We start from the raw sequence: 27,100 nt of genomic DNA on the forward strand, positions 1-27,100 counted from the left end.
AGAGGTCTTGAGAATCGAACCGGGGTTAACGTACCGCAAGTGTAAATTAATATGGAAATAATAATAACCAATTCCATAATCGTGGTCCATGAGTGGTCGCTTGCATCAACTGACAAAAGCCAAAACCAAAGCAGGCTGCTTTCCGACGTGGCATCTGGACTTTCCCTTCTTGTTTTGACTTCGGTAATTCAAAACAACGTTAATAAATGCCACGTAGACAGATTTATTGATGTGCAAAGCCATTGATGACAGCTAGGCCGAACACGGCTTACCGTGATCGCCGCCGGCAAACCAGTGCTGGAGGATGCCGGCGACGGGGTCCAAGAGCCGTCGGAAAGGCAGCTTTCTGACGAGGACACGTGTTCATAAATGACGCAAAAGACCCCGTGTAAGAGGTGCGTGATAGCGACGTCCTGGTTTTGAAGTAAGAGATACTTGATTTTAAATTTGGATTTTACGGAAATAATGGATTAACCGATAAATAAAAAGGGGGGATTAAAATTCGATTAAAGATATTTCTTGTGTACATGGGGTTTCTGTCTGAGTGGGGAAGAACAAGAAAAGGAGGAGACCGGGGCTTGTACTTACTGCGGGTTTTTATTTTACTTGTGTTTTTGCCTACATAAACCCTGCACGAAGGGGTCGAGATTGGGCAAATTAGCTCACGGCGGCTGGATTTTCGAGGTCTCTGCACCTTAGCCGTTAGATCGATGGTCAGTTTGCGGGAAATGAAGCGCGGGAGGTGGTTTGGCGAGTGAACGAGGGTTTCGTAACAATATTTCTAGTAGAGGTACTGGAAACGAAGAGACTCGGGGTTTTTCGCTGCGGTAGATGATCTCGCAAGGAGGATAATAGCAGTGTTCCATGCACCAAAGACATAGCCTCAGCTTCGAATGGAGGGAGGTGAGTTCTTCCATTCTTCTCCCCAAAAACTTGTTATTTTTACTCGCAAGATTTTGTTCTGGAGACGTGTAAATAAGATATCTTGGATTCGAGCATGTTAAAGTTTGAAATTAGGTATCGTTAGTTTTGTGTACTGTCACTGAAACTTAACGCAACTAGATGTAGGCGCGCGCTGTTAATCTTAATAGATTTGGCAGGCTGAGAGAGCAGGTAAAGCTATTCGAGTAAAGGATAAAGGTAAGGCATTTTTTAAAAAAGCTAAAGGTGATGCTGGGTCGCCGCGGCTTTGGTGTTTTTTGTTTGGGGAAAGTTTTTCACATATTTTTCTTTATTTCTCGAACCCCTAATTTAGTCCCCACACCTAGCTGGTTGCGATCTGTGACTCTGGCGTGTGAAGCCACCATTATTGTAAAAGGCCATTATTTCTTGTTGTGGTATGTTCTCTCAGTATGGCTTCGGCCTGTCACGAGCCCTCCACATTCTTGATTTTTTTCTTTTATTTTTGTTAACAAAGTACCAATTGTGTAGAAGGAGACGTGGACACTATATGATATTTTCCTCTCTTTTGCCAATGAAACGCCCTTTGTTTAGACAAACGGACTTTGAAACTCTGTTTTGTTTACAACGCCAAAAAAAGGGGCACAACAACTGCGTAAAATGCGGCTCTCATTACTCTGCTTGAATGACCTCTTTACTCTGCTTAAATGACGAGACTGAAACTACCAATTTTTTTTACCAGTGAAACTCCCTCATGTTTAGATGAAGGCGGCACCCGTTTTGCTTATAAGCGGAACAAATCTGGTACAATGGCTGCATAAACGCGGCTTCTTTTTCCTCATTTAAAGCTCCCTTTTTCTGCTTTAATGCTGCCACACTTTTCTCCTTTTTTCCTGCCTTAGCGCTGCCCCCGCTCAAGTGCGACACATCCGCTGGGCTTTAAACATGGGTCGTTGTGGTAATAAGCGCTTGCACTTACCATTAGAGCACCACTACACGTTTCTGACTAATTAGTAACACATCAACCCAATTAAAAAGGTTTGTAGAGTTATTGTTTTTATTCTGGTAAATCTATTTTCGGAGTTCTGACAGCTGTCTATAGAGTTCTTACTAGAATTTTTCCCGATGTCTGTGGGATTGATGTTAGAATTCTGGCAGTTGTCTCTAGAGTTATGTTGGAACTTTAAAAAAGGTTTTGGAATGTCATGTCTCCAGAAGTTCAATCCTTGATCAGGAATATCTTGCTGAAACACATGATTGAGGCTCTTGCAGGCTTTAGCTGAGTGTGAATTGTCTGTAACTAAATTCTGTTTTGTTCACTGATGGTTTGGTACTTCCTATCGTGTGAAAGGAATGGGCAATGAGTGAAAAAACAGAAAACTGTAAACAGCTTTTGCAGATCCCTGGAACTGCAGTGAGACGGTGGGTATGTAATAAACATGGAGTTATGAGTGTTGCCAGCTCAAGAAATGAAAAAAATCTTGCTACGATGGGGATGACATTATTTTTTATTTGCAACAGTCATTTATAGCTTGCTAGTTAAGGTTGGAGGCATAGTAGAAAGATTTGGTCATACTGGCCTTTGCTGTATATGGAAATTCGACTGTGGTGCAAAATTCTGAGAATTTTATGTATAATACAGTTACAGAGAGGCTGACCGTTTATTATTTGTGTTGGATGTTATACTTATTATAGTTGATACCTGTCTACTCGTAGACCCCAAAAATTGCCCAAAAAACTCAATAGAAAACTAAATAGCCGAATGTTCAAGGAGTGATTTATTTTTATTTATTTATTATTTGTTTTTGAGACTGAAATTCTTCTAATATATGGAACAAAATGTTTATTTTTCATATCTATAAGATGTATAGATCTGTATTGATGAGATACTGGTTGTTTTGCTACATATTTTTCTGTATCTAATTTTGTATTCGTATTTGAGTCTTGCTACAATGGTTCGAGGTAGTTGTGTTGTTCTTTTCTTTTGTGGTTATATATGGTTAAAATATTATTGTAGACTTTGCAGAAGCCCTGAGATTTATTTTTGTTGTTTTGTTTTATAATTTAATGGGTTGGGACCACCAGGCTTCCCATTACTGTTCCATTCTGATAGACACCTGCACATCAACAATTTAAGTGTGGGCTTTGCAGAAGCCCTGAGATTTATATTTGTTGTTTTGTTTTATAATTTAATGGGTTGGGACCACCAGGCTTCCCATTACTGTTCCATTCTGATAGACACCTTCACATCAACAATTTAAGTGCGGGCTTTTATTTTTAAAATCGCGGTGCTTTAAAGTTCATAGCCTCCTTGAAGTTCGTATAGTACTCGTAGTAGTTTTTCACTGCACCCTTGGCAGAAATTTGTACTGTGAACAAAAATGGTTATAATTTTCAACATCATAGATATGTGAACATGTAATGGAAGTACTGAAAAGCGGTAAAGTCTTAGAGCAATTCCTGTTCAAAATTCCTTCTGACATCATCTATTTAGAGCAATGCCAGTGGTCCTACCACTCTTTTGTGCAGAGGTTATCACAGCTTGAAGTAGTACTTCTGACTCTTGCTGAAGTAGCTGGATGGAGTATGTCATAAGAAACATCTTATTCTAAACTGATCTTTGCCATTGCAGAAGCTGCATTGCTGTTTTATTCGAACTTTTTGGTTTGATATGATGAAATGTGTAAATGAGAAAATTGTAAAAATATTTTGTTGGATTTAAACCGATAACTCTTGTTGCTTGCAGGAATCTGCCAATGGAGTATGATGACATTAATTTCATAAACAGAGATTCTCAAGTGGTGGATAAGGACAAGTATCAATCAAATGCAGAAGAGGGTCAAGTTTGCCGCCCCAGTTTTGATCTAGTTGAACCTTTAGGAGTGCAGTTGGGCTTTGATAGTCTTGACGAAGCTAGCGTTCTACTTCACCATCAAAGTCAGAGAGAGGAAAACTGGACAACACATTTTTCCAGGGAGGAGAATGGTGTTCTTGGCCTCGAGGCTGGTTCACAGAATATAGAGTTCAGTTCGACTGCCACACAAACTAGCACCATTTCAAGACATGTTAATGTTTGGTCGGAGGCAACATCTTCAGAGTCTGTACAAATGCTTTTAAATTCAGTTGGACAGGATGAAGAGAACCTTGTTGAGGGACCAGACATGTGCGAGTCATTGCAAACCCCAAAGAATGACAAGGAATTTAACATGTCAATTAGTGAATCGTCACCTTGTAATATAGAGGCTGTACTAGACGTTGAGTGCAAGACTGCATTTGAAAAAAACCAGCAAGGCTTTGAAAATCCAGCAATGGATGTAAAGGATGACAAGCAACAACTTCCACTTTTGTCTGTACCTCCTGCAGATAACAGCTTGGAGCTGAAGCCTGTTTCAGATCTTGACAGCAGGCCCACAGATAAGAGACATTTCCCAACTGAAGAGGATGCTTCTGAAAAAATTGAGGGTGAGAGAGAGAATTCCGCACCATATGGTGCTTCAGTACAAGATTTGAGTGCTAGATCACCAGTCCCAATTGAAAGTCATAGAGACACTGAATCACATGGTCTAGAATCACAATCGAATGATAATCAGTTATCTGGATTCATCGTTTCTCCTGAGAGTGCCAGTCTAAAAGAGACAAAGATCGAGAGTTCTGCATTACAAGGTGTACCATTACCAGATGTGAGTGCTAGATCATCAGTCATTGATAACCAGAGAGATGTTGAATCTCATGGTCTACAAACACAACTTAATGAAGATCATTTGGCTGATTTTGTCCCATCAGATGAGACTGGCAGTCTGACAGAGATGGAGGATACAAGACAAGGTGGGATGAATGAAAATCCAAGGGACATGGTGTTGTTAGACAATGATGCTGGACAGAACACAACTGTTACTGCATCTTTTCAAGAAACACATGTTGATTCTGGACAGTCAAAACAGCCTATTTCAATTCCAATATTGGGAAAAATAAATGAAGACCATGCAGGGAGATGTGTAACAGAGGCTACTCAGCAGGATGCTTTTTTGTCAGAAATGCAAGGACCATCAACATCCTCATTGGATGAGAACTGCAATGAAGACACGGGAAACTATGCTGCTGGGAAGGATGTCGTGATGGCTAACTTGCAAGGATGTCCAGGACCATTGGTGGATGAACGTATTGAGATTAGTAGTTTTGAGGATTCTTCACAGCCTTCTCAGAAGTCAAAGGAATCAATAGAAGCACAAGGGATCTCAGAATCACTATTGGATAAAAGCACCGAGACTACAGAGGTTCTACAGGCAGAGACTACAGGGTTTCTACAGGCAGAGGTTCCTCCGGGGGACTTTCAGGGAATGCCAGAATTTATATTAGCTAAAATTAAAGTTGAAAAGACTGAACAGTGTGTTGCAAACACTTCTGTGGATGTTGACATTCAGGGAATGCCTGAATCTGTATCAGATAAAATCAGTGATGAAAAGACACAAGAACATGTTGCAGACACTTCAATGAAAGTTGACATTCAGGGAATGGCAGAAGTTGCCTCAGATGAAGTCAGTGACAAAAAGACGGAACAGCTTGCCACAGACACTTCGATGGATGTTGACATTCAGGGAATGCCGGAATTTGTATCAGATAAAATCAGTGATGAAAAGACACAAGAGCATGTTGTAGACACTTCAATGAAAGTTGATATTCAGGGAATGGCAGAAATTGCATCGGATGAAGTCAGTGACAAAAAGACAGAACAGCTTGCCACAGACACTTTGATGGAGGTCGATGTTCAAGGTGTGCCAGAATTTGTATCAGATAAAATCAATAATGAAAAGACAGAACAGCAAGCCACAGACACTTCAATTGAGCTTGATGTTCAGCAAATGCCAGGATTTGTATCAGATAAAATCAATGATGAAAAGGCAAAAGAACATGTTGCAGACACTTCAATGGAGGTTGATATGCCAGACAAAATTCAAGACATGCCAGATCCATTGCAGAGTACAAAAAACAGTAAGGTCGGGGATCTTGTTGATATTGAAACAGTTAACCAAAAGACAATTGGGCAACTAGAACAAATATCAGATTTGATGAGGGCTGAAATTGTTCAGTGTAATGCAGAGAAGCATGCTGAAAATGTTTCTTGCAAGGACATTATGTTAGTAGAAAAGAAAGGAATCCCAGATTCCTCATTTGAGGAAGGTAATGAGCATGGTGGAGGGAAACATTTCATTGAGGCATCACTTGACAGTCTTTCACAGACCTGTGATGATGAGCAAGCAAGAAATGGAGGTGTGGAAAGCATGCAGGGCAGTGCTAAAGATCTACAGGAAACTAGTGTGTTTTTACAAGAAAAGATCCATGAGCAGAAAGAAAATGGGCCAAAGACTGAAGAAAAGTGTTCAGCTGAGAATTTAATTAGAACTTGTAGCGAAGGATTAACGACTGTAGATGCTGGGTCAGACAGTCAGGTTAAAGATTCAGAGGGGGTGATGACCAATTTAGGGCTTGATTCCTCCCCTATAGCAGCTTCTAATGCATCGTCTAGTCACATTGATCATACCTCACCTGACATAAAATTAATTGTTGAAAAGGGGAGCACTCCAGTAATGCAGAATAAAAATGCTGAAAATCAAGTTGGTGAATCTGTCAGCCCTGTTTGCTTTCAAGATGATCAAAATCAGGATGCTTTTTTGGTCAATCATGCGGAGAAACTTGTCCATGGTGTAACAGGCAGCCCAGAAAATGGTCCGGAGAAATGCTTGGAAGCTATTAGTGATGTGACTCAAAATGAATCTGTGGATGTGCAAGCAATTGGGAGTCAAGTGTCTCATGATCTTGAAAAACCATCTTCTGTTGAGGGCCGTGAAGACCAAGAAAATGAAGGAAAAGATGCATCAATAATATCTGTTTTACCAACAAAAGACATCAAAAACCTGGTCAAAGCTACTTCTTCCCCAGAAGGAAAAGACATTTTGATTCCTTCTCAAACTGTGGATGAAAGTGATGGATGTAACTTTGGGGCCACCTCCCTTCAGGGCCCTACTCAATCTCCACTGCCAGCAGACCAACCTATGACTGATACATTACAGCAAGCATTGCAAGTAAATTACCCCTGTATTACATCAGAGTCCAACAGCAAGCACACTAATCAAATGAATCTGGAATTTGAAAGGAATTGTAAAGAAGATGATACCTTTGTTAGTATTAAAGTGCAGAATGAAGAGAAGACAGATACCATGTTTTCTTCAGATGGGCCGCAGTCTGTGCCAATACCCGACTCAGGTATCTTCTCTAAAACATCATATGACTTTGGCCATTACATTCTGTTTTTTCAATTTGAACTCAAACTGCTTGGATATGTAGGGAGACTATGGACTATGGTTTAGAATCTAGACACACTCCTGTTCATAAAATGCAAAATAAGTCTTATAAATGGAAGGCAAATTCTAATTTATTGTTCTGCTTCTGTGGATTTTAACTTGAAGAGAATGCAGCAATACTTAACCATTGAATGCTTGATGTCAAATGAAATACCATACTAACTTTCCAATGTTTTAGTTTCCCTGTTCTGTATTTGTTTGCCAACACATACAATATATGCTCTTATTCATTCTATAATACATTGAAATAAATTGTAGACCCAAATGAGTTCTTACAGAATATGGGTTGTCTTTTGTTTGATCTGACCAGAATGATTTCTTCAAGAATTGATACCTGAATGTATTCAATATAGAATGAACCTGCATCTTTAACTTTGCTTATGAACATGTATCTTAAAGAGATCAGTTCCTGCTTTTTTAGCTGAAAAATGTCAATGTACACCCTTCCCTACTTTAGAAGTTAGGTTTAAGTTATGGAGGAGAGCCAACAAGTCTGACAATTGATCTAGAATTTTATATTATTACAACCAGATTGGCAAAGTTCCAAATCTTATAAGACTAGTGATTTGCTACTTCGGCCTACAGGGAAATGGAGTTTCAATTATAAAGCATGTGACTGAGAAAATATGTAAATTATATAAAGTATAGCTGAATATAATTCTTGCTTTTGTTCTGCAGGACATAGCACTAACCAAACTATGGTGGAAGTTTCACAATCGGATATTCCTGAAGAGAATGTTATTTGGGAAGCACAAAAACTTGGGCAAGAGAAAGAGACAGAAGAGTTTGGAAAAGACAAAGGCAAGGCTGAAGCAATGGAGGTCAGTTTAGAAGTTGGGATCTCATTAGAACCCGATAATAAATCTCCTGCAACAGATAAAGGCGATAATCATTTGCAGAGTTGTTTGCTCCTTTCAAATGTTGATGGGCCTTCTGTTGAAAATAGTGGTCTTGTTCCAATGAAAATAGAGTCTGTAAAACTGTCTTCTGTTTCCAATGAGGGGGATGATAAAGTGGAGAAGGTTGGGACTGAATCTGGAGATTTAGAAGCCAAAACTATATCTCAAATTAGCGATACTTTCACATTTGAGATTGGAACAAAGAATGTCCCCACTGGAGAGGGTATTTATGGCTCAGTTGATTTCACCCAGTCTGGTGAGATAGATAAAAATGTTGGATGCTGGAAACCCTTTCAAACTAGCCAGCCAAGCGAAGTGATTCAGGTTTACTTCCATTTATGATGTGAAGTTTGTTTTTATTATGTTAAAAGAATGACATTCTTCATGTAGAACAAGTTTTACAAATGAAGGTTATGTTCATTACAATGTCTTTTGGAATTGTTGAATATGCTTGTGGTGATTGAAGCCAGATTCCTTTCCTTTTTCTAAAAGCTTTTGATTATTTAATTGCACGGGTCTTATTCATTTTGAGTTCATTGATTGGACTGTGGGATGGAGTGGGTCCTTTCTTTAGCTTTGCAGACTTACAAATAGGGTGCTTCTTGAAAATGTCTTATTGTTACTGGATTTTGCTACACAGAGCAAGGCTTCTGCAGCATGCCAAACAGGGAAAGATGAAGCTGAAGCGTGTCAAAAACATGCAAACGAGAATGTTAATTCTGCAGTGACTGATACAATTTCAATACTCCAGGAGGGAGGTTCTGTCTTTGCCGATGCGAAAGCTAAACCTGTGCCCAGTGGAGAGAAAAGAAGTAATGCAAATACTGTTACAGAATCGGACAAGAAATTTACAAGTCATGACAAGAAATCTGGTGATAGTCAAGTGGTAAGTTTATGTACTACGGCCACGATCTGCAGTCCAACAGTCAGGCCAGGGAGCCATTCATCCAAAATTGGGGTTAGACAGGAACACAAATCTTCTCGTACAGAGCTTCCTGATATTGGTGCACAATTTACATCATCATGTACCATGCAGCTATCAGCATTACCAGATTTGAATGCAACAGTAGTACCAGCATCGGTGCTGTTTCAACAACCTTTCACAGATTCACAGCAAGTACAATTGCGTGCACAGATTCTTGTGTACGGGTCTCTTATGTGAGTTATCCCTGTTGTGTTTATTCTGTCTGTTCTTAATTGGGATCTCCATTCTAACTTGTAAGGCATGATGTCTTTTGGCAGTCAAGGGTCATTACCAGATGAGGCGCTGATGTTAACAGCTTTTTCTGATATAGGGGGAGGTGTGTGACCATGTCCTATGCTGAGTTTGTTATCTATGTGGGATGATCATTGCTTACTTAAATATATCCTTTCTATTTATTTCTTGACTCTCCTATATCTCTAAGATGAACAGTCTGATTGTGTGCTAATATTGTGTGTCAGCATCTCAAAGTGGTTCCTCTGCATCAGATGGAGGCAGGAGTATGTGGGAGAATGCTTGGCATATTGCTTCAGATCGTATTCATGGGAAGGGGTTCTCTAATAGCTCGGACATACCTGTTCACACCCCTTGCTCAAGCACAACAGCAACAGTGTCTAGCAAAATGGTTGAAGTCACGAAGATTACAACTTCTTCTGCATCAGTCAATGCCACTGATTCAAGGAATCCTGCTTCAGGAATGAGGTCAGCAGACTTGGTAGTGTCAAGGAGCCATTTATTGCCTTCTAGAATGACTGGGGCTTCTAATGTAGGGAGGGTTGGTAGCAAGAATACCCCCCGGGCAATTATGAGTCCACCTCGCCCACTGTCATTGTCACCACCGGTGTGGAGTACTCCAGTGAATGAAGGGGTGCAGGGGTCCACTCTTCAGAGGAGTCTGCATCCCGAACCCCATCAAATGACTGCAGCAAGGCATCTCTATCAATCTGCACAACTTGGACACTACCCTACACCAGAAGTGCTGCTCCTTGGATGCCTCACTTACCTTTCCCTGGGCCATGGGTGGTCCCTCCTCAAGGACCACCACCAGAGTCTGGCTTACAGATTTCTAGTTTTGCAGTTCCAGAAGGAACTCAGGATGCACTTAATAACCGAAGGAATTCTGTATCACCTTCTGTACCATATACGCCAATGACACCTGTTGTTCCTCATTTCCCAAGTATGGTGGGGGCTACTACAATTCACACTGGTACCAATGTTGGTACAGATGTTCCAAAAACAGGTGTTGTAGTTGGTAGGCAGTCCAGCAAGGAGCAGAAACCTAGAAAGAGGAAAAAGAAAAGTGTTTCAGAAGAAATTGTTCAAACTGGTGGCTTGCAAGTGACATCCACTGTTCCCAAACACCCTGCTGAACCCACACCAGTACCTTCCCTTGGGCCGTCAATGATTGTTTCAACTACTTCAAATGCTCTCATTGCACAAGGTACTGGCATCCCGGGTACACCTTCTGTTTCTCATTACCAGGTAATAAGTAGAGGAGAAACTGGGCAGAGAATTATATTTTCAGAGGAAACAGCAACTCGTATAGAACAGGCGAAATTGAATGCTGAAGATGCTGCTTCTATTGCTGCTACTGCAGTTAGGCACAGCCAGGGCATTTGGAGTCAGTTAGCAGCTCAAAGAAATTCTGGATTAGTTTCGGAATGTGAAGCTAAGCTTGCTTCTGCAGCTGTTGCAGCAGCAGCAGCTGCATCAGTCGCTAAGGCTGCAGCAGCAGCAGCCAAGATTGCATCTGATGCTGCTTTACAAGCAAAGCACATGGCAATGGAGGCTCTGAGTTCTGATGGTAAACATGATGCTATTTTCTCTAGTGAAGTTGGATTGCTTGAAGGCAGCCAGGGCCATTCCCATTCAATCATTGCAACTGCCAGGGAAGCTGCCAAAAAGAGGGTTGAAGCTGCTTCTGCTGCTACAAAAAGGGCAGAGAATTTGGATGCAGTTGTGAGGGCAGCTGAACTAGCTGCACAAGCTGTATCTCAAGCAGGAGCTGTTGTGGCCATGGGTGATCCTGTTCCATTACCGCTGAATGTTTTACTGGAAGCTGGTCCAGAGGCTTATTGGAAGTTAATGAACCAAGAAGCAATTATTCAAAAAGATGATAATGTTCACAGTGAAACACCAACTCAACAAATTGTTATTAAAAATGACAATATTGTTCAACCTTACAAGTCGAAGGATAAGAGAGATGCATTCAAGAATGAAACCTCAAGAAATACAAAAGGAGGCATGAAGGGTCCTGCAACAGAATTGTCAAAGCAGGCGGAGAAGGATGTCACACAGATGCCAGATCGTTCACAATATGATACCTCAACAGAAAAGGATGTGGAAGCTCGTAAGGAGAATCAAGCTCTTCGTACATCCCAACTTGATGTACCTGTTTCTGTTACAGAGACAGTCGCAAGGGGGGAAATAGTAGCTCTTGAAACTGAACCTAGTTCTAAAAATCACAGGGAGCCATTTGCTTCAAAGGCTAATGACATCAAGGAGGGATCACTTGTGGAGGTTGGTGATCTAGCAAGGATCTTTTCACTTCTCTGATCTTTGCTTTAGTTTAGCATTGCAATGTCCTTGAGCATGTGTACTTTGCCATTGCTAAGAGAAACACTGATTGGAAGTTAAATTTTTGTTAACAACCTAACTGCCTTGTTTAGTTCTCAAAATCATGTTGAATCATTGAAATCTTTCTAGGTTGTCTCCGATGAAGAGGGTCTTCGGGGTGTTTGGTTTTCAGCCAAAGTACTGAGCTTGAAGGATGGGAAAGCTTTTGTCCGTTATGATGAACTACTTTCAGATGAAGGTCATTTAAATTATCAAACTTAGTATCTTGAATCTTTCTCTATTTTACAGCTCCTCTTTGTGAGTTCTTTTTTAAGTGGAAATCATTGATTTAATAAAGGAAGCATACATGATATGATTTATGGCACGCCCTTCAACTTATGCAGGCCCAGGTCAGCTTCAAGAGTGGATACCGCTGGAGGGAGATAATGGAAAAGCACCTAGAATTCGTATGGCTCATCCTATGACTGTAATCAAATTTGAAGGCACACGGAAACGGCGCAGAGCAGCTATGGGTAATTATATTTGGTCTGTGGGAGATCACGTGGATGCATGGATACGTGATGGGTAAGCTCTTGTCATTTTCTCACATCAGGTTTAGATTAGAGCACTAGACAACTGTTGCACAATCTCTTAATTTTTACACTTGTCTATGGCTTTTTGTCTATATTGCATGATTTAAAGGGAAGTGGCTCTGAAATTGTTCTTCCTTGTTGCATATTATTGCCTATAAATTAACATCTTTTATTTCTTCTTAGTTATACATATGCTTCACTCAAGATCATCACTCATTTTTTTGATCTGGTCTTAGTGAACGATGTGGTTTCATGGGTTTGTTCCTGCTATGGTCTGGAGTCAAACATTTGGGTTACTGGGTAGTCACTTGCCGCCTGAGTTGGTTGTCTCATGGTTATCAACCTCATTTTGACTCATTTCTTTTCAAGCCTCCCCACACCCCCACAATCTGCACTGCAATCATTGTGGTTATATCAGTTGAAGAAACTTGTTGGTTTCAGATCATTGGTACCATTCCATAATGGTTGCTCCTGGTATTAGCAAGCAACCATTTGGAATTGTGGCAGGATTGGTTGGCGTGAGGGTTTGTCCAAATTCCCACATTCGAGTATTGTCAAATCAGTACAATTGTCGGAATGTGCTGTTTACTTTAGCTAGCTGATTGTCCCTTGTGTTCCCACATCAATGGCGTCTGTAAGCATTTTCTAGTTTTGTAGAACATCATAACAATTAAATCCCGACTTGCTTAAAATTGTCCCCTTTTGCTTGAAGACATCCGAGTTTCAACTGTTTGCTACATCTGTTACTGTCATATGTACATTATGCCGAGCAATTGTTCACTGGAAAAGTGTTTGAACAGCGCTATCCCTTAGGCTCTGACCAGAAGTCCATGTACTATTGCTCTAGCCATAAGTCCATGTACTATTGCTCTAGCTAGTAGCACCATGTATGTTTTAGAGTGAAAACACCACCATGGAATGGGAAGAGAGATAAATATCTCATATTAATGCAGGCAGCTGCAGGAAATATATCATAGTGCTCTCACTGCTCGTGACTAGCCCAAGGTCACATGTTTTAGCACTAATAGCATATTGCAAATGCTTATAAGATACCAACTGTTCAATATAACTGTTGGAGCTTGCTGTTTGATCCTCTAACAACCTTCATCTTCAAGGGGAATAAATGAAGGAGACAGGCATGTAACTGCTGTAATTGTTTTAACTCATGTAAATTGTAATAACTATTTACTTGCCATTTCAAATCAACATTTAGTATAATTAATATTTATTTTGTCACTTAAGTAAATAGTTTTCACCTTTACTTAAATAAAAGTACATTAACGTACTTTAGTCTAATGAATAAATGAATGGAAAATTGTTATCCAAATTCTTTCGCTCTTCACTTGTATAAATGTTAGAAGACCTATTGCAAGTTCAACAAACAAATATTTGACTGTTTTCTCTCCTTGCTCTACATGTTTATTTTTCTGATCTGGTATCAGAGCCAAGGTGTGAATAAACCAAGGCTGAAAGTGAGTGAGGGCCTCAGGGATTGGCCTGCCCAGTGATGGTCTGGTGAACTACATTAGAGCAGAGAGATATCACATTGAAGTTGCCAATGTGGTCGTATTTTTTAAAGTAGCCATACATTTCCACATGATTTTGGAGATGCAACTGCACAGATTTCAGAGTCACGTTTTTAAAGGAGCAATACATTTTCATGTGAATTCATTGCAACAAAGGAACATAGAAATCCTTTTGATGAAAGAAAGGATTGGAGAGCCAAAGTACTTCTTGAATCAATTCATGTACAATGTACATATATGTGGACCTACGAAGACAATATCATCCTTTTGTGCAATGTATTTTTTGCTATATGTAGATGACTTTTCAAGAAAATGTGGGAGTATTTCCTAAGTTAAAAATAAGATGCATTTTCCAAGTTCCAATAATTTAAATATATGATAGGGAAGCACTCAAGGTGAAGCATCAGATGTTCTAATGCATAATGATGGTGAGTTTTCTTCTCATGATTTTAATAACTTTTGTAATCAAGAAGGAATACATAGAGTCATAGACAATACACTACACCCTATACTCCATGGAAAAATGGGAGTTGTACAGAGAAGGAATTGGACCATTATGGAGATGGCAAGGTGTACGTTAGGGAGCAAACTGGTTCCTCATAAATATTTGGTAGAGGCAGTTCATAGTTGTTGCTAAACAGATCACCTACAATGTTTGTTCCAACTATGACCTCAGAGGAGGCTTGGTCTGGAAATAAGCTTTAGGTTAGTCATCTCAAGGTTTTTGGTTCATTACCATCCTTGATGGAGAGATTGGAATTAGAAAAACTCCTTCTGATTCTGCAAATGAGGTCAGAGTAATTATCAAGGTAAAAGCTGAATTATGTTCCACTTTTGATATGACAAATTTTGACCTCCTATATTACTGTTTAGGTGTAGAATTTTGGCAGACTAATACATATATTTTTGGTTCACAAATTAAGTGTGCCAAAGTGTCTTTTAGACAAACATAGGATGGCTGATTGTAAAAGTTCATTTACACCTATGGAGAAAGGGCTGAAACTTTCTGCCAAAGTTGACTAAAGACTGAAAATCAGCAAATGAGTCAATTTACAGTCAACTAGTGGAAGTCTGATCTATCCTACAACTACTAGGGCAGATCTTAGCTTTGTAATCAGCTACATATCCATGTTTATGACAACAACAAAAGGAAATCTGAGATGTGTTAAAGGTACAAATCAGTGTGGAAAAAGTCTGCAAAAAATCCCGATTTAATCCTAAAAATGCGATTTTTTAAACTAAACGATTTAATCCCCCGACTTTTTGGCGACTTTTTCAGAAAGGAAAAAATCGCGATTTAATCGTTATACGAGTCGACCCAAAAAGTCTGCCTCCCTCCCAGGCCGTGGATAAAGAGGCCACAAAGGCGAAAATGATATAATTTTCTCATGTTTAATCTTAAGGCAGAGAGTGGAATCTTTCAAACATAGCCCTAGAAATTTGGTGATAATGCTGTGCTGTGCAATTTGTTTTGTTGTTGAATCTTAATTTCAAGCATTATAGTTGGTTGGTGTTACTGAGAAAATTAATTGCTTAGTTGCTATATTCTGTTGAATGTTGAAACATATACGGCTATTATTGGTTTGCTCTTGCTGGATGTTATGTCTGCAAAACAATAGGGATCTATGTGAGATGTGCAAAAAAAATACAGAGAAGAGACATTAGCCAAAGGCTAAGCTGTTGGAAGGCTGCTATAAGAAACTGGGAAGACTATGAAAAAGAAGTGCATACCTACCTCGACAATCATGATTGTGCGACATAAGACAAAGAGGACAAGGAGTATCCAGACTAGCAAGCAAGGAAGTGTAAATAGCTGATGAACATTCCCAAGAATCAACACTGTTATGATCATATTTTTTGTGGATAATGTTGAAAAACATTGGTGATAAAATGCACTTAGAATGCAGACTGCAAGAGTGTAACATCCTTTTAGTGATCGAATTCACATGTAAAGAATGACATTGTAGTAAAACACTGAAAACACCTCTAAACTATGACTTCGACTCTAGATGTTAAAAAAAATATAAAAAAATGAATAATTTTGTGTTTTTTTTTTTTAAATTTTGCCGACTTTTTCAAAAAACTCCCGACTTTAACGAGTTTTTCAACTTTTGGACCCTTGCCGAATTAATCCTGACTTAGACTTTTTCCACATTGGGTACAATAGATTTTGGAATATTACATGGTGAAAGTGATGTAAGATAGTTAACAGTCTATGCAGATTCTGATTGGGCAGGATCGATGGATGATTGGAATTTAACAATTGGTTATATATTCAGTCTTGGAACAAGTGCAATTTCATGGGCTAGTAAAAACAGGCTGTTTTTCTTTCTTCTACCGAGACATAATACAGAGCAGCAACAAAAGGGGCACGTGAGACAATTTGTCTTAGAAAAGACTTGGGGAATTCATGCTTGAGCAAACCAAACCAACAGTTCTTTTTTGTGACAATCAGGGTGTCTTAAAATTAGCAATGAATCTAGTCTGACTCTTTCCTAAGCACACTAAAAACATTGATGTACATTATGATTTCATCGGACAACTTGTAGAGGATGGTGAGGTCGAACTCAATATTGTACCACATGAACAGACTGCAGATATTTTCCCCAAGCCACGTGGTCCAGATGAGTTTGTTAAATTTCAAGACAAGCTTGGTGTATTTTCAAGAATGACCTAAGAATGACCTTTAATGGAGGATGTTAGTGTAATCCTTTAGTAAATTATTAAATTAGCTTTTACTCATGTAAATAGAAGTCCTTTAGTCTAATGAATAAACTAATGGAAAGTTGTTATGCAACTTCTTTTCCTCTTTCCTTGTATAAATGAATGCAAGAGGACCTATTGTGAGTTTAATGAACAAATATTTGGCTGTTCTCTCTTCCAACTCGACGGTTCTCTCTCTTATCTTCTAGTTTATTTTCCTCATAGGATGGGCTGTTCAAATCTGGACCAAACCTCATTTTCATTCCAAAAAACAATAGTTCGTATGGGAAAGTATAGGGCCTTGTTTCGGTGATTCATGCCAATTTATACATGCCTAAGGTTGGGATGCTATCATTATAGGGGTCAATAGTGAATGTGCTGTTTCAGTGTTCAAATATATATTTATGGAGAAAGGCCAAATTGCTATGCGCCATTATTGGAACACTAGTGGTTGATTGATCAAGTGTCCATATAAATTTTTATTGAAAAAGGCCAAAATACAATGACCCAGTTTTCGAAGACTAGTGGATGGATTGTTAAGTGGTTAAAGAGTTTTTTTTCTTGTAAAAAGTCAGATTGCCATGTTCTGCTTTTGGAACACATTTTAGAGAAGAGGAACATGTGGAACTTCGGCTTGATATGCCTTTTGAATCCATGAAAATTTCTTTGGACATTCTGATAGTCTGAAGTTCTGTTTTCTGCAACTGACAAACTTCTCGAAAGAATCATATTCCCTATGGTGCAAACAACCTATGAAATTTTACAGTTTTTAATGCATATGCAGCAACACAATAATACAGCAATACTGGACAGCAGCAGTTTTCTCCTGGTTCATGAGTATTCAAGAAAACAATGGAATTCTTGATGTTACCACTGTCTTGCTTCCGAGTTATGGCATATTGAAGCTATCTAATAAAAACATGACATGTATAGCATGCCAGTAAAAACTGAGGCTACAGTTTGTAAATTTGCAAATTTTTACAAACAATTATGTTAAGATGTAAAAGATGGTAGAAGTGGGAGAAAGTCTTAACTCTGAATAAACATATATGAATCGTAAAAATGAGGGCCATAGAACATAAATAAGGGTGGTATGTTTGCTGTTTTAGTGAAGAAATCTCGAGCTTCATAGAAGCATAACTAAGAAAAATTATTAATGTTTGTTTCTGAAAAGGCAACGTCCTGGTTGCCCTCTCTCATATTTGTTATCACTTAAACATTTTGCAACTTATGTTTATGTTCAGATTTTCAGCGGGGAACTGAATTCTGTATTGAATATTCCATTCAAAAGGACCAAATGTTTACATAATTTCTTCTATGGTTTAACTTAGCCTACCCATATTGTTTTCTTGGAAATTCTTTTGAGGTTTTTACTGCTACTACCCATTTGCTATAGAATTATGAAGGGGAAGTTTCTTATGAGTATTAGTAAACATTTGTTTGATTTACAATTTGTAGAATATTGTATAGAAAACAGACTCTTTGCTAAGAAGTATTCTCTTTTGCTATAGCCTCTTTCTAATTTTTTTTCATTGCTTCTGTTGATTTTCATCTCCCCATGATTGTCATTCTTGATTATGTGGTTTTGGACATTCGTATTTTGCCTGTATGATAACTTGACTTACACATTTGCAAGATAATTAAGACGATGGTTGTTTTTATTTAAAATAATTTTTATATACTGCTCCTTAACTTGAAGCGCCTACCTTGTAGTTTTCTGTACTGTTGGATTGATCTACCATTAAATGAATGGGACATAATAGGTTCTTAGGAGCATTTAAGATTTCTTTGCAACTTTCATTTGCTATATCATCTCTAGTCAAGTGATGACTTTTATATGCCTTTCAAACCCACTCCCATGCTCATGTGCCAACTCTACAGTGAGAAACATTATCATTTGAGTTTCCAGGATAGTCCAGCTGTAGGTTTCTAAAAGTTGTTGATACTATAGAGGAGTAGTCTTAAGATTTTTTACTTTGTTTTGTTTGTTCCACTTCCTCGTGACATTTGATGTTCTTATGCCTTTTTTCTTCTTACTTGGTTTGTCTTATCATATGTTTCCTTCTTTGCCCAGGTAACAGTTATGTTTTTTTCAATGTTTATATTTTATTTAGGCCTTGCAACTGCCTTGCACTTCCTTACCCTCCTTGTTGAATTTCAGGTGGTGGGAAGGCATTGTTACAGGCATAAAGGACAATGATGAAAGCAAGCTTATAGTTCATTTTCCATGTGTGAGAGATAATAGGATATGTACTTTACAGATATCTGCAATTCTATTCTATAACGTTTATATGCTACAATTTGCTGAATTGATAGTTTCGTTGTATTTCTTCCTTCATAGTTGTTTAATGTGACCCACATCCTTTCTATACAATTTTTTTCCTGCATTGTATGCATATATTTTGTAATATAGATATTGTTTGATTTCTTAATGGCAGTAGCAGTTATAGAAATATTGGGTTCTGTTTTTGACAAATTTTGGATTGATATGCTAAACAATTGATTTGATCTATCTACTGGCAGGGATTTTTTCACTTTTTGCCATATTTTTTTACTTATTTTTGTTAAGCTTGCACCTTTTTAGGCTATAGCTTTGTGTTGTTTAAATTTCTTGGTGAGCATTTTTTGAACATACTTCAAAATATTTTGATGGCTTGGACTCACTAACAATGCTATAAAAGTAGGTCTTTTGACAGGAAACTCAAAGGTTTAGAATTTTAGTGGGTAATTGAAGTTATTTACTGATAGTATGAAAATATCTAATTCTGCTATTCTCCTGCAACAATAGAATAAAAATAGTTATCTGAAACTAGGAAATGTTTTCAAGTATTTCACGCTTCATTTGTGAAAAAATATAATTATAGTAAACTGTAATATACACATCTGATATTTCATTTTTCAGGAGAATGTGATACATCTATAATCAAGGCTTGGATTGATAGTGATTTTGCATTTTTTCAGGAGAAGGTGATACATCTATAATTAAAGCTTGGAACCTACGACCATCACTGATTTGGAAAGATGGTCAATGGGTTGAATGGACAAGTTTAAAGGCAGAGAAGAATGTGGTACATGAGGTTAGGTTTATTTATTTATTTACTCTTTTGGTAGTTTATAACTTTATATCATATCGCTTCTCCTTTTTTGATATGCTTGGTATAACAGTTTGTTGTAGGTAAAATATGCTGATGTGAACTAACAATATTTCTGTGATTTACAAATGAATAATTAATGTTTTCCTTTTCAAGGGAGAACTTCCACCTGAAAAACGACAAAAGCTGGATAATCATGAAACTGGAGGAGATGCAAAAGGCAAAGAGAAATTGCAAAAGGTTCCTAATGTTGAGGAGGCTAAGAAAATGCAAACCATTCCTGCAATAGAAGAAGCGAAGAGAATGCAAAAGATTCCCAACATAGAGGAAGCTCGAAAAACGCAAGAGCTGAATGCAGTAATGTCATTTAGTAAAGACAAGTTTCTCACAGCTGGCAAGAGCTTGACAGATGATGGCAGCTCAGCAGGCATTAAAGTTAACCAAATAGGGCTTCAAACCGAAGGTTCCAAGGTGGTTTTTGGTATTCCCAGGCAGGCAAAGAAAAGAAAGTTTATGGATGTAAGCAAGCATTATGTTGCAGATACGATGGCAAGGAGCATCCCTGATGGAAAATCTTCTGGTAAAATTGACATTCCCAAATCATCAGTATTTAACAACCATAGTGGATGGAGAGCCACCAACAAGGTAGAAGATAAAAAGTCAAAGAAGCCAATGATTTCTAGACCGAAAGATCCAAAATTGGGCAAAGATCAGGATGGGCAAAGTAAGGCAAAGCCTGAAAAGGATAAAAGTCTGTTTGCCAATCTGACAAAAGATACCTCAGCTCAGGATTTTGGATTTTCTGCCATACCTAAGCCGGGCAGTAGAAGGCTTGGGCTAGGTGGAAATGCCCCTAGCACTCAGAAATCAGGCGAAACCCCGCATTTATCTGTTTCCAGGGAAACCATGATACGTAAGCCTGGGCCTTCACCTTCTATTAAAGTGAAAACTACTGCAGTAGAGCCAGAACAGGGATCCAAGGCCAAGCCGTCATCAGCATCAGATAGCTCCAGTCTCAATGTAGAAAAGGGCACAGTTCCTCACGAGGTGACAAAAGATAAAGTTGCAGGAAAAGTAACAGCTGATATGATGGAGCCACGGAGATCAAATCGCAGAATCCAGCCCACGTCAAGGGTATGATTATTTGCTCTCTTTTGTTTGTTTCCAAAGATGTTTTTGAATGCATTTAGTTAATGTACCACTTTATTGTTTGGGATAATTTTCATCTTGTTTAAATAGTCTGTTTTGCCAATTGTCTGTGTTTATATTTAATAGAAATTTTAAATAGTCTTGCTAATGTTTATAGTGTTTGTATTTAGTTAGTTTGTCATCCTATACCTAATCAGTAATGGAGGTCTAAGAGAGATATATAAAATAGTGAACATAAAAGAAAATTTACTTTCTGAGTTGTGTTGGCTTTATTCTCTATGATGTTTATGTCATCTTACATATACTATTAATAATTGTATTGACTTCATTCCCTCTAATGACCATGTAATCTTAGATAAACCACTAGAATCACCAAATCACCACCCATGCTTTTGACATGAAGATTTGGAAACTCAAGAGAGCTTCTTCTGGCTTCATTTCAGTGTTGAATAACCACCATCAATGAAGAGGTGGAATGCTGTTACATTGTGGTTTGTACCCAGATGCCCCTTTTCTACAGAGGTGATGGCTCAACCTTGAAGAGAGAGCTGATCACGTTTTGGAGGAATCAATCCCCAGTGGGGCTTTAACACCACCTTTTAACATTTGGGGGATTTAACACCATCTAGCTTTCACTAACTCTATTGTCATCTTGAGGCTTGGCATAAAAGATTTGGAACATATAGATTTCTTTTGAATCGATGCCCAATAAGTTTAGACTTAGGGACTCCATTAAAAATATTAATTATTTTAATATCTCCCAAATTGTTTAGAATTTGCGCAAACCCTTTTTGGGTATTAGAGATCTCATGTGCCCTAACCTTTCCACCAAATTTCGTGGCTAGAGCACATCTGATGCTACCCCAAATCAACACTCCCTCTTAGCGAAGACTGTGCTCTAGCAATACTCCTCACTGAGTATCACCCTGATCATCTGGCATCGGTCCTTGTGCTGATGCTAGGCTTGTTGCCCATCATCCTCTGCACTGCTGCATCTTGTACTGCTGCTTATGGCTCTGCCATTGTCGCTACTCCATTTGTACTGCAACTCCTGCATTCGTGCTGCTGCCCATGGCCCTACCACTGCCACTGCTGCATCTGCACTGCACTCCTCTCTTTATGCTGCATTGTGCTGCCCATAGCACTACCACTACTAACTGCTGCACTGCAACTCAGTTACTGAGAAGTAAGTAATTGATCTCCCAACTTTGACCTCTCTGTCAGGCTAGAGTACTCCTGATACTGAAGCTCCCTCTAATGCTAGCAAGTGCTCCCTCTTTGACCTCTGCGCTGTTGCAACAACTCCCTGCATCTCACGCCGTTGCACAACTCTCTGTGCCACCCTGCACTGGTGCAACACTCCCATGCCTCTCGCACTGTTGCAGCATGCTAGCCTCGCGCTGTCTTGGGAATTTGGCATTGTAGCTCTCTCTGCCGCTTCATCTGCTGTTTCTACCCACATCTGCCAGTCCTGTTACTCCTCTTTGGGGCTCCCGTAGCACGGTCTAATCCAAGAGGCTGGGTACCTCGAGGATCTTGCCCCTCATCACTTGTAGGCCCGTCTGACTACAACTCGATGTCTCCCAACTTCTGCTCAAGTGGTGCGTGTGCACTCATGGCACAGTGATCGTTTGTCTCCACTTCCTTCTTTGCCCTTGTTGGCGTTGCCTTAGTCTCGGAAGCCTCTCCCTTACTTTTCTTCCTTGGACACTAGGTCGCATAATGACCTAGCTCCCCACAATGGAGGCATTTGACCTTGGAGAGGTCCTCCTTTTTTCGCTTTTTTTGCTTTCCCTCAGATGCTAGGGCAACATCTTCCTCCTTCTTGACTCTGATCCCCTTATTGTTGCTTCTCGTCTTGGTCAACCTCCTTATCTCTTCTTGGCGAAGAGCTGCCCACATCTCCTCCCAAGGCGAAAGGGTCGCTCTGCCCAATATACTCTGGAAAAATACCTCCCAGTCTTCTGAGACTGCATTCAGGGCTATCCTCACCATCAATTCTTGATCCGGCGTGGCCCTTATGGAAGTCAACTGATCTCGGATCTCATTCAATTGACCGAGGAAGGTGTCGATCGGTTCTCCCTTCTTCATTTGGTATGCCCTCATCTGATTTTCTAGTAACATCCTTCTCTGCACAGAAGTATGCTGGTACAATTTCTTTAGGGCCTCCCACATCTCATATGTTGTTTCCTTCTCGACAATGTGTGGTACTACATGGTCCTTGACCCCGTCAAGGATGATGCTCTTGGCCCTCGCCATTACCTCCTCGTACTTGTCGTTATCAGTTGGGTCAACTGGGATTGCTATCATCCTTAAGGCGAAGTGCTTGACACGATTTTTGTCAAGTACGGATAAGATTCTGGCCTTCCAGAGTGTGAAGTTTGAGGCTCCATCCAGTTTGTCCTGGTCTCTTACTCCGTGTAGTGCCATGCTGCGCTTCTACTATCCTCCTGGAAGTTCTCGATGTGGCTCCCTCTGAGCCTTGATTTCCCTCATGGAAACCCTTTTGGCGATGTCGAGATGCCCCCTACTTTGATCGTCTGTGCAATTGCACCACTGATCTAGATTTCTCGGCTAGAAACCCTCGGTAGCAACTCCCCCCTCTTAGGCCTTGCCCTGTTAAGTATTGTTCTGACTACAGTACCCCACCAGCTCCACTCTGCAACTTACCCACAGCCTTCTAAACCCTAGAAACCTTAAGGTGAGAGCTCCTAGGCTCTGTGCAATCCTGGCACTAGCAAATCAGCCTCCTTAGCCAATTACGTCAGCCCTCCTAGCCTTTGCGTGGCTCTGTGTGAGCCTACCTTTGCCTCTCTTAGCCTCTGTGCAGCCTCTTCCTAGCTCACCCTTGATGACGCAGGCACTGCGTCACCCTTACCTTGCTGCTACTCTACTAGGAACAACTTCTGTCACTCGGGACAACTATTTTTTGCTGTTGTTGCTCTGCTCGGCTGATGTCCTTAGTTCTCCTGTGATCTGCAACCACCCTCTGATACCATGTTGAAGTTTCTAAGTCTACCAGTTAGAAACCCTCCATGCACTTTACCGATTTATTCCTACCTACTTGTTTATGTTACTTAACAAGTTATTTACCATGTAAATACCGAAAATAAACACTAGTGCATGCTCAACATATTATAGATCATCAACTGAAGGAAACATAAACAAGCGCACAAATGACACCGTTATTTTTGGACCAATGTCCCCGGAAAAACCCAATGCAGGGGAACTGGTGCAGCGATCTGAGGGTTTTTTTATTAAGCAGATTTAGAATACAATCTGGGTGCCAAATCTGGCTCACCCAACAGAGAATGCCCTCGGCAGTAGTACCTCTCAGGTTGAGACAGATGTCCCTGCTGAGAGCCCGAATAATCACTCCGGTAGCTCCTCAGCTCCAATCTGCCCTAGAAACCCCAACATCAGCGTCTCTTTGCCCAGCGTTGACCCTACGTCACCCTGAATAGGCCTGCGTCAGCCTCAGGAGGTCCTGCGTCAGCGTTCTGGCCCTTTGCGTCAGCTACGCTGGCCTCTCTGAAGCACTGTGCAACTCCTGGCTGCCTCTGCGTGAGCCCTCGCTGCTACTTCGTCCCTCTCTTTTGCTACTGCGCTGATCTCCCGACACTATCTCTGCCTCTTTGCTTCTGTATTTATTGCCCCTCAGCTGCAACTCCGATCATTGATTCTATCTCTCTTAGCAAACCCCGCTCTAGAGAATAGAATGATTGATCACTCTGGTGTATCCTCCAAGTGACCCTCAAGCCTCCTCTTATACTTTTCTCGTTGACATATCAATGGCCGAGATTAAGTCCCTAATCAACGGCTAAGATTAGATCTGGTTTGATCCATGTCTTTTGGACCACTCTAATGCAGTTTCATATTAATTCACATTGATATTTTAATTTCCCTAAGTTTAGACTTAGGGACTCCATTAAAAATATTAATTATTTTAATATCTCCCAAACTGTTTAGAGTCCGCCCAAATCCTTTCTGGGTATTGGAGATCTCATGTGCCCTAACCTCTCCACCAAATTTCGTGGCTAGAGCACACCCGATGCTACCCCAAATCAACAGTGATATGTTAACGAAGTAGACTATGCATAAAAGTCTATGTATGAAGCAATGACGAGTACAAAAGAGAAGATTGCGATGAAGATCGTTGGAGAGATTCATGGAGAAATTATGGTTGAGTTGAATATTTAATAAAGAAGTCAGGACATATTGTTATGGTCACCTAAAGCTATGTAAAGGGACAAAATGTACATTATGAAATACGCATGGGTAATGATTCATTGAGCAAAATTTTCCCTTTGGTGGTTTTTAGAGTGTAAACTCTTGGTGCCCCTTGCTTCGATGTGATTGAATTTCTTGTTTCACATTTTTTTTATCCAACATTTGGTATCAAAGTCATGGTGTCAAAGGAATTTGTAGGCTTTGTTTTTGGATTTTCAACATGGAGATATATTTTTTCTCGTTTACAATTGGAGATGTTGTTATATATAAAAATGTTTGACAAATAAGAGCAAATGTAACAAAAGTAGTCAACTCTATTATGGATAACTGTATGGCGTCAACCACTACTGGGGATGACTATATCAAAATATAGTCATTTTACCTAGCAGAGTAATTATACATTCTAAATGAACACAAATCACTGTGCAGTTACTGGCCATAGTTGGTGTGCCATCTGCACGATTGGATAAATATGTGTGCATACCTGAATCTGCTGAGGGTTTGATTTTGCATAAAAAGCTTGGAATATGGCTGAAAACAGTCCGATTTTTGTACATGAATTAGGCTGGATCCAAATTGGTGGTGACTGAACTGTCTACATTCATTCTGCTTCCAAATGCACTCAATCATGGACACTGCTAATATTGTTGGAAGTTGCATGATTCGTTTTCCTTTCTCTTACCATTTATTGACACTATTCTGATACAGTTGTTGGAAGGACTACAAACCTCGCCCACTGTTGTGAAGAGTTCTTCAACTAATCTTTCACTTGAAAAGGGAGGAAAATCTCAGTCGAAGACATCATTTTCAAGTACTGTATTGAATATCATTTAGTTGATGTGCAAGTTTATCTTCTCATTTATGTTTTGGTTCTGGAATTATTGAATCTAATAGTCTCATGTTTGATTCCTACAGGGAATGCTAAAGATTGATGTAGGGCATTGCCAGCAGATTTCAGTCTATGCATGCATCTTCATAAGAATTTTGATCCCCTATTCAAGAATGTAATTATGCAGTGTAAAGAGGGTGCACTACTATTGATTTCTAACAAAGCATAAAGACAGAAATCAATCGGAAGCACTGTCCTCCATCAAAATCGTACATGTAATATATGATTTCATAATTCTTAATACCTTCTCTCCGTCTGTGTCAAATGGTTTGAAAATACTGGAGCAGGTGAATTTCTGTTTTTATAACCTTTCAGTTATTTTCACATTACCCATTTATGTTTTCTCACTGGGGGTATTAGGTTCGAGGCTTATATGGCAATATTGTTCTCTGTTTACAGTGTAGTTGTTCAGCAAAATTTGTGGACAGATATGCCACCTTTTGCTAACTGGAAAGCTATTAGTGCATTTTCAAGCCTCTCAGGAATGTGTTAAGCCTGAATGTAAAAGGTGGTTTTTACATCACTAAGTGGATAGCAAACGTGGGAATTAATATAGCTGCTCTAGTTCCTTCCGAGGTTTTAAGTTTTAACAGAGATTTAGGATGTTAAGATTATTGATTGTCATGTTGAAAACATACTCAATTGGGAGGAAGGTTGCAACAGAAAGGTGATCCAGAAAGATCCCCGTGTATAATTTCGATGGAATGTAATATTGTAAAGTACATTTGTGCAGATCCTTGTTGGGTTCCTAGTTGATTTATCAACTGTATGTTGAAAAGTAATGTCATAAATAAATTAAGGTTAGGACCATTAGTACCTTGTAGGTAGTAATAATTTCTTTACTGAAACTGGTTGACATGTTGAAGGATTTTTGCTTATTGCCTTATCATAGTAGCTCTTGCCGGTGTAATTAGGTTATTATTCATCTAGACAACTTTCCTGGATGAAAGTAATCTGTCAGGATTTTAGAATGTACATTCTGCTGTTCAATAGTTCTTACTTTATTCTTACGCTTTTCATGTAGGACTTTAACACATTTTTGTTGATGTTTGATTGCATAGCTTCTGTTCACAAGAGTGGCTGCCCAATTCTAGCTTTAATATGCTAATTATTTTGATTTCTGATGTTTTTGAACCGTTTTTATGGTCATTGTGTTAATGAGAGTTGTTAGGTTTTACTTCAGCCACAACAGTGACTGCGACTGATGCTTGAACAGCTTGCT

General features: G+C 39.4%; 1 protein-coding gene across 1 annotated transcript; it reads left to right on the forward strand.

The window, feature by feature from the left end:
* The first annotated feature begins 511 nt into the window (after positions 1-511).
* On the forward strand, positions 512-26,853 carry LOC149258510 (uncharacterized). Its single transcript, XM_089415456.1, is given in 14 exon segments — positions 512-903; positions 3,647-7,161; positions 7,938-8,482; positions 8,799-9,316; positions 9,401-9,459; positions 9,602-10,251; positions 10,254-11,660; positions 11,847-11,955; positions 12,101-12,281; positions 18,680-18,747; positions 19,480-19,595; positions 19,767-20,744; positions 25,698-25,800; positions 25,905-26,853. Coding segments are annotated over 13 exon segments (8,256 nt in total). The 5' UTR covers positions 512-903; positions 3,647-3,656; the 3' UTR covers positions 25,922-26,853.
* Positions 26,854-27,100: the final 247 nt, after the last annotated feature.

The sequence above is a fragment of the Pinus tabuliformis genome, chromosome 6 (assembly GCF_031772625.1).
Source record: "Pinus tabuliformis cultivar Carrire ecotype Pingquan chromosome 6, CPIR1, whole genome shotgun sequence".
In the NCBI taxonomy this organism is placed as follows: Eukaryota; Viridiplantae; Streptophyta; class Pinopsida; order Pinales; family Pinaceae; genus Pinus; species Pinus tabuliformis.